Source organism: Mauremys reevesii, linkage group 2 (assembly GCF_016161935.1).
Source record: "Mauremys reevesii isolate NIE-2019 linkage group 2, ASM1616193v1, whole genome shotgun sequence".
NCBI lineage: Eukaryota > Metazoa > Chordata > Testudines > Geoemydidae > Mauremys > Mauremys reevesii.
Window position 1 is genome coordinate 206,149,858 of NC_052624.1, and position 14,528 is coordinate 206,164,385.

At 40.5% G+C, this 14,528-nt stretch overlaps 1 protein-coding gene across 2 annotated transcripts in view; it reads left to right on the plus strand.

The window, feature by feature from the left end:
- The first annotated feature begins 338 nt into the window (after positions 1–338).
- THOC1 (THO complex 1) overlaps positions 339–14,528 on the plus strand; it is a 33,560-nt gene continuing 19,370 nt past the window's right edge. The window contains exons 1-9 of one of the 2 annotated variants that reach the window (XM_039525676.1): positions 339–512; positions 1,690–1,763; positions 1,858–1,918; positions 3,268–3,334; positions 4,757–4,875; positions 6,421–6,469; positions 7,057–7,152; positions 7,461–7,543; positions 8,861–8,934. In XM_039525676.1, the coding sequence (XP_039381610.1) occupies positions 465–512; positions 1,690–1,763; positions 1,858–1,918; positions 3,268–3,334; positions 4,757–4,875; positions 6,421–6,469; positions 7,057–7,152; positions 7,461–7,543; positions 8,861–8,934 (671 nt within the window). In that variant the 5' untranslated portion in view covers positions 339–464. The remainder of the gene's footprint in view (positions 513–1,689; positions 1,764–1,857; positions 1,919–3,267; positions 3,335–4,756; positions 4,876–6,420; positions 6,470–7,056; positions 7,153–7,460; positions 7,544–8,860; positions 8,935–14,528) is intronic. The other variant, XM_039525675.1, reaches the window with a different exon arrangement.

Here is a 14,528-nt window from a genome sequence, read left to right on the forward strand (position 1 = left end):
GGGATGCCCTGTGTGGAGTGTGTTATATCAACAAATAGAGTTGATTTCTGCTCACAAGAGCAGCGGCGGTGACACGGGGCCAGCGCCCCGCAGGCAGGGCACGCTCAGAGCCATTGCATCAGGCTCCCGCCAGACTCAGGCAGTCTGGGGCCACTTCGCACCCTGGGTCCCAGCGCTGCGGGCGGGCCGGGGGCTGCTAGGGGCGCGGCCGCCTAACCCAGGGCAGCGTTGGGAGGGGGGCGGAACAAGGCGGTGTTTTCAGTCACGTGACCCCTCCCCAGGGGTTCCTCTAGCCGGGGCCCTGCATCTCTCTGGCCCTTGGGATGCGACAGACCGTTGGCTGAGGGCGCTCTAGGCCGAGGAAGGGGGGGGGGAGCTCGGTGTTCTCTATGGTTTCTACACAGAGCCGCTGAGCGATGGCGTCATAAGCGCGGGCCTTGAGCGCCGGGCCTGCAAGAGGGACGATGTCGCCGCCGCTCTTCAGCCTTCCCGAGGCGCGGCTCCGCTTCACGGTGAGCAGCGCGGGCGCGGAGCCGAGGCACGGACTCGCCTGGCGCGGAGCGGGACCTGGCGGTGGTGCCCGGTGTACGCCACTGCGTACTCGGCGCGGAGCCCGGCGCAGGCATTTACTCCTCCTCCCCTCCCCCCGCCGCGCGCCTCCCCTCCCCCCGCCGCGCGCCTCCCCCCGACCTACCCGCGAGGGGCACGTCCCCCCTCCCCGTCCCTGTCCGCGGGGGGGTTCGCCCCCTCCCCCGCCACGCGGCCCCCGGCCCTGTCCGCGGGGGGGGCGTGTTCCCCCGACACGCCGCGGGGCAGGTGACCCGGCTGCTGCGGGGGCAGGAACAGCCAGCTACGGACCCAGCAACCACCTCCGCTCGGTGTCTGATGCCAGCCAGCACCTGGGCCTGCTGCAGCCACCTGGCTCCCAGCGCTTTGGGGGGGGAGGGTCTAGTGTCTGAGCCCCATGTCATGGGTGTCGCTGGCAGGGTTGTTTTAGAGGGTGGGACGTGGAGCTCGCCCGAGTGCGAGGGGTGGAGTCGGGCACTCGGCCGGGGTAGCTGTTAAATTTGTTTTTTACACTGAGATTTCTTTGAATAAAGGAAAAAAGGAAAAGAAAAAAAAAACCAACCCAACTCTCGCCCCTGGCCTGGCCTGGCCATAGGGTTCTGCGCAGGTAGCTTTCTGACTGGGACCACCAATCGGTGCTGCATCTCGGGGCTGGCCTGCACGTAGGTGCTCCAGCAGTTTCAGTTTAATCAATTTAAAAAATCAGTTAAATTAAAACGGTGTAAAGTTCTGTGTGGGCAACTTTATGTCGGTTTATCACTGCGCGCTAAACCCGTACAAGTGTCCACAGGCAAACTTGAACCAGTTTAGTTAAATCAGTTTAAAACCGTGCCTGTGTTCAAACTGGGGTCAGTCATGTTAGTGTGTTAATTCATTTTACATAAATGTTGGTGCTTTAAAGGACATTACTTTCTGAGGCATTATGACCCACCAAATTGCATAAGTTTGTTATTAATAGAAGTCAATCTGCTCTAATCCCCATGTTAATAGCACAAGCATTAGTATTTCCCTTTTTCTGTCAGATTTTAAAAAAGGGAGACCTATCTGGATTGCTTTTGATTTCCTTCTGTTTTTGTACTGGGAGTTACTTGCAACCTATTTTATCATTTAACTTTTTTTTAGAATTCTACTCGTGATGCTTTGACCAATAAAACTATCAAACCCTTATTGAATGCATTCAACCAGATTCCTGGAAGGTAAGAAGCTATCATTACATTTAAAAAAAAATGTCTTTTCAAATAATTATTGATCCTGAACATTTCATCAGTACTAAAACTTGTCTATTTGTAGTGAAAATGAAAAGAAATGCACCCTGGATCAATCGTTCAGAGTTGTTCTAGAAGAGGAAATTGTAAGTATTTCATTCACAGCACTGTAACTCTATTTGTTGATTATAAATTGAAATTGTACATTTAAATTAATTTGAGTGTACTATGTTGACTACTAGTAAAAACTTGCAGAAACTATTAGGCTATCTGTTGGAAACATGAATCACTTTGATAGATAATTTTTAAAATATGGCAATTAAAAGATGCTTTCACAAATGTCTTATAGCATAGTGACTTTTATAAAATCTCTCTTGGAGCATTTATTGTTTATAGTAGTTTTTAAAAACCTGCTGTATTTTAGTTGCAAATTATAAATTTGTGTGCCATAATAGTGAATGGGGGTATGATAACAGCTTTTAAATAGGATCTAAGAGTGCTTTTTCATTATTTAGCCCTTGAAGGACTATCCTAAAAGTAAAACAAAACTGTCAGATATTTTTTGATGCAAGTTATTGTTTTCAGAGTGTAGACTTAAAGGATTTCCTTTGGCCCTTTGAAAGGAAACATTTAAAAAAAGAAAAAGTTGCACATTTGTAGTATAGGCTCATAAGTGCCTTTTAATCGTAGATTAGATTAGAATACTATCACTGTTCATTCCAAAGCACTTTACAAAATATAGACAGAATCATTTCACCCAGCAGCAAAATGCAGATCCCTTGGGGAGAAGGGGGATAGGGAACATGTTAAATGTTTAATAGCACCCAGCATGTGGGGATTATAGCAGCATAGTTGTAGCTATGTTGACATAACTCCATAGTGAAGACACAGTCCAAAGTGATGAAAGAGTTTTTATGTCACTGTAGGAGCTCCAGGTCCCTGAGCAACAGTAGGTAGGTTGACAAAAACATTCTGTAAATCTGGCTGCATCTACACTTGGGGTTAGATCTGCATAGCTGCAGTGCTCAAAAGTGTGGATTTTTCATACTCTGCAGTGCAATAGCTATATGGATCTAAATTTTAAGCATAGATCATACCTTTCCTAAAGAGTGGCATCAGATCATTTGAAATTGCAGAGGAAATCTAGAGATACTGTAACTACACATGTTGGAATAAGAGTACTCCAAATAGCGCTGGCCAAGCATAATGTGCTATAAAGTCTTTAATGACCAAAAGTAATCAGGAAATGTCGCTCAACTGCATGAGTTTTATATGAAATGCTTGCTACTGAATGTTACTTCCTTGTGTGCTTAAATTAATGGGAAGATGAACGTTGACTTTTCTTTGTGCTCCTAGTGAGCTTTTAAACGTTTGTAATATAAAATATACTTGAGTAAAACAAGACTTTAGCTTTCTCTGGCTTTAGTAAATGCATCTGATCAAAATAGTACAAATTACTTGGACTCTGTAATAAATCTGTCTCACATTTGTTTAGATAAATCAAGCTTCATGTGAAAATGTCTTGGCTATTATTTCTCTTGCTATTAATGGAGTTACAGATGGTGAGTAATTGTCTAAAACAGCCTGATCTGAGGTATACGTTTGAGTGTATTTACCATATCACCCTCTTTTATTAGTATTTACAACGCTGACTCCGCTAGTGCATGGTCCTTAGCTTAACCGTTTGCATTGGTGCTAAGCTATTATGGTGATGAGCAAAATACAAATGCTGTTCTAACAGTAGTAGAGCTCTTTGCCTAGGACAGCTGACTAGCTTCTGCTAGCTGAACTTGTAATTGCTGTACCTGTTGGAGTGGATCCTTTTTTTTTTTTTTTTTTAAAGCATAGTGGGAGTCGGAGTTCATTTCTGGACTCTTCTCTTAAGTTTTAATAGCACTTACATAGCACTTTTCGTCCATAGATCTCTAAACTCTTTACAAATGTGGGTTTTGTTATCCTGATTTTACTATTCAGAAGAGAATGTCATCGAGGTTAATTGCCGAAAGTCATATAACATCTTATTGGAATAGAAACCTATCTCCTGGCTATCTATGCTGGCCCCCCAGCAGTAACTGACCTGCTGAAACACAGTTGTGTTGGTAGTGTTTGAGTCTTTGTATTTACGATGTCTTTTTAGAAATGTGAATGGAAACAATGGTGGAACCCCCCTTGCATAGAACCGCTGGTCATCAATTCCATTTGTTTATGAATGGGAAAACACTTATGTATTCATGTTCAATATTTGTTGATTTAAAATTTTATATTAATGGTAGTAATCATCTTTTGTCAAAATGTTTGTATTTCATAAATTTTAAGTGTAAGGTCTGACCATTTAGGTGTGGTTGCATAAGCTGTGTACCTCCAGTAATTTCTGCATCCATTTATCAGAGCACCATTGTAATAGTCACTAGACTAAATGACAATAATAACCATGATCAAAAGGTTTATCTTTGAAGTAGAAGTAGAACTGTTAAATTGGAAGTCTGAAAAATGAGGATGGGCCCTGGGGGGAATACGAGGCTTTGCCTCTTCAATTCTGAAGAGTTAGTCACTCTGGCATTTCTGAATTGTTTCTTGGAAGGGGGCAGATTCTACTTAAAAAAGCCTTGCATAACAGTAGGCCCCACTATAGTTTCACTTTCTTCATCTGAAAAAAGCTGCCCAATACCTTTTCATTGTAATAAAATTACATTTAAACAAAAATTCCAACATCTCTTAATTTGGGGACCTACCGAGTTTTGATACTATTACAGTATCTTCTTTGTAGTACAGTGGTACCTACAAAGGTACCGTACATGCTTGTGTGCACACGCACACAGGAAAATAGAAGAATTTACATTTTAGTCCCTACCCTTTAACTTTTTGTGGTAACTTCTCTCTCGGATGATACTTTGCAACTTCCTTCTTCCATCTTTGTTAATACAGTTATTAGATACAAGTCTTTCTGACTAAAATGATCCTTGCACTCCCACCCCTCTCTAAAGGTATCTGCACAGCATCAACCCCTTTTGTGCTTCTGGGAGATGTTCTGGATTGCCTGCCTTTGGATCAGTGTGACAAAATTTTTACCTTTGTTGAAAAAAATGTCACTACATGGAAATCAGTGAGTATTTTTTGACCAATTAACAAGATGGATTTTTGTCTTTTAGTCTTGTGTTGAAATAATAGAATAAATATTGTCAGTATTGCCTGCTTATAGGAAACACAAAAGGTAAGCTTGTTAATATAGCAGATTCAGTACTGCTAACTTCAGGAGTTAAAAAATCGTGATTGATTAAAAAAAAAATAATTTTTGGCCTGTCGTCTTGTTTTTATTAAATCCCCTGCCTATCCCAAATGGTCTGTGACAATAACTGGTTGGAAATTCAATGCAAAATGCATACAGAATGTGCATACACACAATGCAGGCCTCAGCTGCCATGTACACCCACCTAGAGTGACCAGATGTCCCGATTTTATAGGGACAGTCCCAATTTTTGGGTCTTTTTCTTATATAGGCTCCTATTACCCCCCACCCCATCCCGATTTTTTCACATTTGCTGTCTGGTCATTCTACACCCACCCGTTCTTCCTTCCCCAGCAGCTTCCTCCCCTCTAGTCTGCGGGAGAAGGGGCTTCCCTTGGGCTCCTTCCTTCAGTAACTCTCCTTTCCTAGATTGTGGTTCGTGGTGGGGGTAAATCTGCTGCTGCCACCATTGAACCCGGAGGGGTGGGCAGGCTATTATGGTTGCCTGCAGCACAAGAACAGCAGCATCCAGAAGTTGAAGGGGAAACTCTGGACATTTCAAACAGTATTCCTGAGTTTCCAGTTTTATTGCATGATCATGAGAACTCCTCAAAATCAGCCCAGAATTGCAACATTTACAAAATCTTTAGTGTTGGCAGCTCTTTGGATTTATCCATAAAAAGCTTCCCAGCAGCCTCAAATAATTTTTCTCTGTTCCTTGATCTAAATGTGACCATCTAGCCATTTGGGACAGGCATGCAGACCTTTCCACTTCAGAGCAGCCTTGTCTTTCTGATATCTCAACAGGACTTGCTTCTGTCATCATCCCGAATATCATCCTTGTACTGGCAGATTTCTAATGTCAGCTGATGCTGTTCTAAATCTTGTGTTTACATGCTTCACTTAAGTTTACATCTTATGCATAAAACACATACAGGGAAAAATAAAAATGGGATACAAATCCATATCTCTCACTGTGTTAAGAGCCTTTCAGAAAAAGTATCCTGGGGTAGTCGTGCTAGTCTGTATCCACAAAAGCAACATGCTTATGCCCAAATAAATGTTAGTCTTTAAGGGGCCACTGGACTCGTTGTTGTTGTTGTTGTTTTTTTTCTGAAAAAGCACATGAATTACCGGCATTTCTTCTATTTGAATAGAGGTTGGCATTAAGCTTGAGTTGCATTATGAAGTAGAAATTTTCTTAGAATTTTTGGGACTTTTTTTGTTCGTGTTTTCATTTTGTGGAGTCTTTCTTAAATAAGTGGAAATTCATAGTTGAGATTTAAGAACAGGAAGGACTCAGATGGATTTATTTCTAATATCAATGTGATTTGTATTGTTGTTGAGTTGAAAAGACAAAAGCTATTGAAGAAGATTGCAGCATCCCCCAAATGAGACTGATACATTTGCTTTGTTTTTCAGAATACATTTTATTCGGCTGGGAAGAATTACTTGCTGAGAATGTGCAATGGTGAGTAGCACTCTTTCAGGGAAGTGCAATGCAGCTCCAGAAACAGCTGAACAAAGCTAGGGTCTTAATATTTGAGTCATATTAGAATATGTTCTGTAATAGTTTTAAAAATGATGAGCTGTTTGTCTTGGTAGGTACTCAAGACCTTGCTATTCAATATGAGCTCCGTTTTGATTATGGGGAGATTTCTCATCACAGAGAAGGAGAGAGAGAAGCTATAAGAAAGTTTGAGTAGCATTTAAGCCCTCATCATTGCCAGAGGCTGTATTGGAAGGAGTGATCCAATGGGTTTCTTTCTGCAGTTATCTTTAAAGACAGTTTTAGGGCTCTTGGTTTGTGGGAATTCAGAGAGTTGGTCCACTAGTACACATTAGATAAAAAAACTTGAGGCCTGAGGGAGGAAGGGTCGTTTAAGATAGTAGCATTTAAATTTACAGATGTCTCAACTTTATTTCATTAGTTATGTAGGTCTCACCTATCTGAACTCTTAAAATGAGTGCTAGAGACAAAATGGATGAAAAGTTGGGTGATGATACATGTGATAACATTAATGCTTATCTCTGCTTTCTTGTTTTTACATTACTTAGATCTCCTAAGAAGATTATCTAAATCACAGAACACAGTCTTCTGTGGAAGAATTCAGCTATTCCTGGCTAGATTATTTCCTCTTTCAGAGAAGTCAGGTGAGCTTTTTTGTGCATTTCACATGAAAGAAAAGTATCTTAACAAATTAAATATTCCAGTCTCTAATAATCTTATTCCAAACAAAATTGACTTTAACCAGAAATCAGCTTCTAACTTTGACATTAATATGTGTCTAACATAGAATTTAAAAATTATTCACTTTTTATAAATACAAACAAACTGTTACTTGATTGTTTCCTACAGATTGGCTATTGTATGTTGGGTAATAATCGTGAGCTGGCTTTATGAACTTCATTTCCCAGACTGACATATTTGCTCTTTTTTAAAAGTTGGTATTTTTTTACAGGACTTAATTTGCAAAGTCAGTTTAATCTGGAAAATGTCACAGTTTTCAATACTAATGAACAAGAGAGCACTCTGGGACAGAAGGTGAGAATTGATGCATTATGCTCAATGTGTCTGCAGAAAATTTATGTAAAACTATAGGAGATCTGGCACAAAAAAATCACAACCACTTTTAACGAGTATTTAGAATTATATACTTCTAACTCAGGTTATAGCACTCCCATAAAACATCATTCTGGTCTGAAACTTAACATATATTTCACCCACTTTGTCAGCAACCATTATAGGTAGGATGGGATGTGGGAATTCTGAACCTTTAACTTGAGGTTTGAGAGTTTAATATCTTGTTAATCAGATAAGCTTTTCCTGACTACTTGTGAAACTGCAGTGCTAGCATGCGTTCTCTCTTACTTGCAGTTTCAGAGCCTGTACGAGCCCTCACGGTGCTCCACTGAAGTTAGGGAGTATGCCCTTGCATAGTCGATTACAGAATCAGGGCCATAGATACTTTTTATTTATTTTTATATTTTATATTTCCTACACTACTTGGTCCCTCTTACAAACTTCACTACCTATTATAAATACACACATACTCACTCCTATATATAGAGAATGTGTGTATTTATAATAGGTAGTGAAGTTTGTAAGAGGGACCAAGTAGTGTAGGATACAGTAACTTAGAGGTTTTTTCTTTTCAGTATTGTCCTAAATTTTCTGAACCAAAAATTAAAGCAGTTCTTAAATTCCAGAATTTTCTAACTTCCTCTTTTTTTATTAAGAGACCAAAATTGTAGTGTATGCTACTGATGGCTTCCCCCCGCCTCCTCCAATGTCTTTGATGTATTTTGTATCTACCTGTATTTCTCTATGTCCCAGAAATTACACTAGGTGACCGCTCCTAATTTTTTTCAATTCAAGAAAATTGAGCATAACTCCCCAAGAGATGGGGAGAGAAGAAAGGGAAAAATAATATAGGCTGAGATTCAGGAAAGCAGTTAATCACATGCTTAAGTTCCACTGCTTTACATGCTTACGCACCCTTCATATGGAGACTATCCTGAATTTAGGCCTTTAGAGAGGAAAGGATTAAAGTGAAGGGGAATTCCCTTTACAAGTCATCACACTTTAAGACCTGTTTTAACTTCCATATTTACTTAAAATGCAGATTGAAGCACTCACTACTTTACCTATAGCAACGCTGCTTCAGTGTTCTAATAGTTGCTATTTGAAGACCTGGCTTAAGAATGAACAAACCAAAAACTGTTCAAAGGATGTTTTTGTTTTGGTTCCACTGAATAATGAAGGTCTAGGAAACTGGAATAATGAGAGTGACCTGCAGATTAAAATTTGTATATGTAGTTTCTACACTTATTGTACGTTTTTCCCCCCCGTTTCTGTCAGCACATAGAGGAGAGAGATGAAGGAATGGAAGTAGAAGAAGGTGAAATGGGAGATGATGAAGCTCCTACAAGTTGGTGAGCTTAAAGTTTTAGTTTAGCTTTTGAAATTGTTATGAAGTGAAAGCATGCAGTGGTAAATTGAAAACTCCTGGAGTTTTAGCCTAAGAATGTATCGTTTAGGAACTATACTCTTGTATGCTGTATTCAGAATTATTCCTTTCTCTAAACAGTTATGATCTAATGTAAAAAAATCATCCAGTCCAATCTAAGCATTCACATTAATTTTAATACAATATTGTCTTCAAATAATGAAAGAAGCCACATTTTTGACATTACCAGAAAATACTGTAACAAGCACTTGATAGTGGTGTTGAACTAAAAACTGAATACAGTATAAGACAGGCCATGCCTACACTTTTTTGTGTTAACAGTTTAATCCTTTTTTCTGAGAATAAGGTCTAGTACTTCGAGTGTACACTTACCAGTAGATCAGCACTGCTGTGATCAATGCAGCGGGTGTTGATTTAGCAAGTCTGGTGAAGACCTGCTAAGTCAATGGCAGAGGGCTCTGCCCTTGACTCTTGTACTCCAGCTCCGAAGAAGAGTAAAGTAAATTAGTGGGAGAGCATCTCCCGTCAACACAGCACAGTGTAGATATCGCGGTAAATTGACCTAAGCTTTATTCACGTAACTGGAGTAGCATAACTTAGGTTGATTTACTGCAGTAGTATAGACAAGGCCTCGGATGATAAGACTTCTTGATAGCTGGTATTTGGGATCCATCTCATTTAAACAGTATTTATCCAAACTGATCTTAGGCCAGAATTTTCAAATGTGAGTACACGAAGTTAGGCATTTAAATAGATGGCTCTGAAAAGCAGGCCACTTATTTGATGCCTAACTTCAGTACCCACAACTGACATACACCTCTACCCCGATATAACGCAGTCCTCGGGAGCTAAAAAATCTCACCGCCTTATAGGTGGGACTACGTTACATCGGGTTCGATCTGGTACAGCATACCGGCAAGAGCCGGTATGCCATGCTGGACTGGACCAGCTTCCCCAGCAGTGATTTAAAGAGCCTGATGCTCCACCTGCTGTGGGGAGCCCTGGTCCCTTTAAATCACCACCGGAGCTCTGGCAGCTGGGCTTGGGTAGGGATCTAAAGGGCCTGGGGCACCACGCGAATTCAGATATAATGCGGTAAAGCAGCGGGGCTCAGGTGGAATAAATGCGTTATATCCGAATTCGTGTTATATCGGGTCGCGTTCTATCGGGGTAGAGGTGTACTATAAACCCATAGGCAATAACTATCTTCAGTTCAGTTAATGTATCTGAAGACTTAAGTTAGAAGTAAATTAGTTTAATTAAGAAAAGACTTAAACAAAAACTTATTACTAATTTTCCAAATACTAAATGAATACTTAAAAGAAATTCTCTATTTCCTGGTTTGCAATGTGAGGGTGCATGGAGAGAGGATAAACTGCAAGGTACTTGACTTCTAGCTCACATCACCACCTTAATTGTAATTGACAGTGTAATTGGCACTGAGATTGAAAATCATTCCAGTAAAGTGGCTGAACAGTTTACCATTGTCCTCGATCAAGAAAATGCTCAATGTAATAGGAAAAAACTTGTTCCCTGAGGCTTTTATGTTAAACAAGCTTCCTTCTGATTATCCACATTCCATTTAAGTGGCTTTACCTGTCCCAGAGGGAGAGCTGGAGACACTGAGGTGCAAGGCATAATCAACAAGGTGCTTTTTTTTTTTTGTAATGTGTCAGCATTTATAGAACGCACTTCTGCTCAGATTATTAGTGTAATTGGTTTTACAGGTACTAAACAGCATGTTTGTTCATTTTGCCATACTAAGCCACAAATTGGTGCCCTTTGCCATCTTGCTATATTCTTAGAGGAGTGGACCAGTGAGGCAGAAGCAGTAAATATAAGCTTGTAATAGTGCTGCATTCACAGTGGTTGAATCATTAGTGTGAGAGAAGCTGTGCTCTAGGATTTTGTTGCTATGGATTCCAGATCAGATGAGCCAGATGTGAAGTATATGCAAATAATTAGAAAATATTGCACTAAAACAGTAAGGATTGATATATCAATACCATGATCACTTTTTAAAAAAAATTGTAGTACTGAAGGAATGAGAAAATGCATAGCTTTATAGATTTGCCGCTGTTTGATGTTTCAAAGTTTGTAAGTGTTACCACTGACATACCCTTCTGAGGAATGAGTTAACACATACTTAACACCGCATTCCCTTAAAGCCAGAAATGTTTGTTAATGCACCCACTTCAAGGGACATTACTGATATAAAAATGCTGTCATAAACCATAACCTGAGAGAGACTGCTCCGAATCAGGACAGCAGTTGAGCACATGAAAGCAGAAAGCCTACAAGGAATGGAAGATGGGATGATCAGCAAGGAAAGCTGCCACTGGGAAGTCAGAAGGCATAGGGGAAAAGTGAGAACTGCCAAAAGCCGAGCAGAGTTGGACCTTGCAAAGGAAACTAAAACCAATAGTAAAAGGTTCTTAGCCATATAAATAAAAGGAAAACAAGGAAAGAAGTGGCAACTGCTAAGCACTGAGGATGGGGTGGAGGTTAAAGATAATCTAGGCATGGCCCTGCAACTAAACAAATACTTGACTTTCAGTTTTTAATAAGGGATACGTAGGAGCTTAGGGATAGTGGCAGGGTGGCTAATAGAAACAAGGTTATGGAAGTAGAAATTACCACATCCGAGATGGAAGTCAAACTCAGACAGTTTAATGGGATCAGATTGGAGTGACTAGATAACTTGCAACCAAGAATATTAAAGGAACTGGCACGTGAAATTGCAAGCCCAGCAGCAAGAATCTGTAAACTAGGGGGGCATACCCCATGACAGGAGAAGTGCTAATATAGAACCTGTTTTTAAGGGGGGAAGGGGATGATCATGGAAACTACAACCCTGTAAATATGATCTCAATTGTATGCAAGGTCTTGGAACAAATTTTGAAAGAAAAAGTAGTTAAGGACATGGAAGTAATTGGGATAAAATTCAGTAAAGTTTCACAAAAGGTAGATCGTCAGACCAATCTTCTTTCTTTGAGAAGATAACTAATATTTTTAGACAAAGGAAATGCAGTAGATCTAATCTACCTGGATTTCAGTAAAGCGCATGATACAGTTCCACATGGGAAAAGTTACATTAGTTACATTGGAAAAGCTGTAGATAATATGAGAATTGGATAAGGATAAGGAACTGATTAAAGAGAGACTACAGCAAGTCATACTGAAAGGTGAAGTGTCAGGCTGGAGTGAGGTTACTGGTGGAGTTTCTCAGGGATCAGTCTTGGGACAATCTTATTCAACACTTTAAAAAGAAAAATTAATGACCTTAGCACAAAAAGTGAGGGTAAACTAATAAAATTTGCAGATGACACAAAGTTGGGAGGTATTGCCAATAAGAGGAAGATCGGCATATCATACAAGAAGATTTGGATGACCTTAAAAACTGGAGTAATAGAAATGGGATGAAATTTAATAGTGCAAAGTTATGTACTTAGAGACTAACAACAAGAAGTTTTGCTATAAGCTGCGGGACACATCAGTTGGAAATGACAGAGGAGGAGAAAGACCTGATCGACTATGAGCCACCAATATGATCCAGCTTTGAAAAAGCCTAATGCAATACTAGAATGCATCAGGCAAGGTATTTCCAGTAGGGATAAGGAAGTGTTACTACCATTATACAAGGCACTGGCGAGATCTCATCTGGAATATTGTGTGCAGTTCTTGCCTCCCATGTTTAAGAAAGGTGAATTCAAACTAGCACAAGTACAGAGAATGGCTACTAGGATGATCAAAGGAATGGAGAACCTACTTTACAAGAGGAGACTTAGAGCTTGGGCTTGTGTAGCTTAACCAAAAGAAGGCTGAGGGGAGATATGATTGCTTTCTGTAAATACATCCAAGGAATAAACACCAGGGAGGAAGAGGAGTTGTTTACAGTAAGGGCCAATGTTGGCACTAGAACAAATAGATATAAACTGGCCATCAACAAATTTAGGGTTGAAATTGGGCAAAAGTTTCTAATCATTGGAGGAATGAATTCTGGAACAGCATCCCAAGGAGAGCAGTGGGGGCAAAAAACATAACTGGTTTCAAGACTAAGCTTGATAAGTTTATGGAGGGGATGGTATGATGAGGTTGCCTACAAAGACATAGCCCATCCATGGCTGATAGCAGATATCTCCAGTTCCTGGAGATGGGACAGTAGATGTGGAGGATTCTGAGTCACTACAGTGAATTCTTTCCCAGGTGTCTGGCTTGTGGGTCTCACCAATATGTTCAGGGAATAACTGATCACCATATTTGGGGTCGAGGGGAATTTTCCCCTAGGTCGGATTGTCAGAGTCCCGGGGCGGGGTTTCACCTTCCTCTGTAGCAAGGGGAACAGCTGGTTTGAACTAGAGTAAATAATGGATTCTCTGTAACTTGAAGTCTTTAAATCACGATATGAGGACTTCAGTAACTCAGATTATGGGTATCTTCTAGGAGTGGGTGGGTGAGGTTCTGTGGCCTGCAATATGCAGGAGGTCAGACTAGATGATCATGATGGTCCAGTCTGACTTTAAGTCTGTGAGTTGGTACTGTTCTTCCTTTCTGTCCACGTGCTCCCCTGTGGTGGTCTTTTTTTTGTTTTGGTTTTGGTTGTGTTTTTTTTTTTTTTTAAACACACTATTTTTAAATATCCTAATTTCTTTACTCTCTCCTACCCTCTCATGTTTGTGGGAGGGGTGGAACATAGTATAGTCACCCACATGGCTAATGTGAATACCATTGGAAAAGAGAAATTAACAAGCTACTATCTCAGCCTATTACCGTGTAGCTAGCTCCTCCTAGAAGGCACTACATCAGTGGGAAGAGAAGCCAGACAGCTTTCAAATGGCTAACTGTTGCTTTAGCAACAGCAGCAAGCTCATCTTTAAAATGGATGGTCTTTGGTCATGTCCCTTCCTGCAGTTATGTTCTCTTCTGCCTTGTTCCCCACCTGATCTCAGCCCCAAAGGCTGAAAGAGAATTTGTAGGCATATTTAACATGATTGAGACTGTGAATGACCATTACAAATCAAACTGGCTAATATGCATGCACAGTTACTATCGGTGCATGTGAAATCACTGTCTCAGATCACGTATGAGAGCAGTTCTAAAATTTGTTCCTAGAAGGTGCAGAATCTGAACCTAAACTTGTTTGGTGTTTAATTTAAATGGCCAATTCAGGAGCCCAGATAGTTGCATAATAAATTGCTACCCGCAACAGCCATCTCAAATCCAGTCTCTAGACTCATGTTTCTCTAGCCATTACAAGGTAAAGGCACTGCCCCAGTATGTCTTAATATGTTTTAATGTGGGTTGCCTAAAAGAGGACAGACAACATACATTGTCTTCAAGCGTCCATAGACGGGCTATAGTATGAGTCATTATTGTATGCTTTGAGGAGAGGAGGTTGTACTGCTTCTCAGCCTATGGAAGTGTTGAAGTTGAACTTGGAGAAGGGGTGCAAGAAAAGTGTTCTGATCCTAAAATAACAGTTGAAAATGAACAGGCTGAATGAATTCCCCCTCTTTTGGCCTGATCTTCTGAATTATTGACTGTAGGAAGGGCTTACTA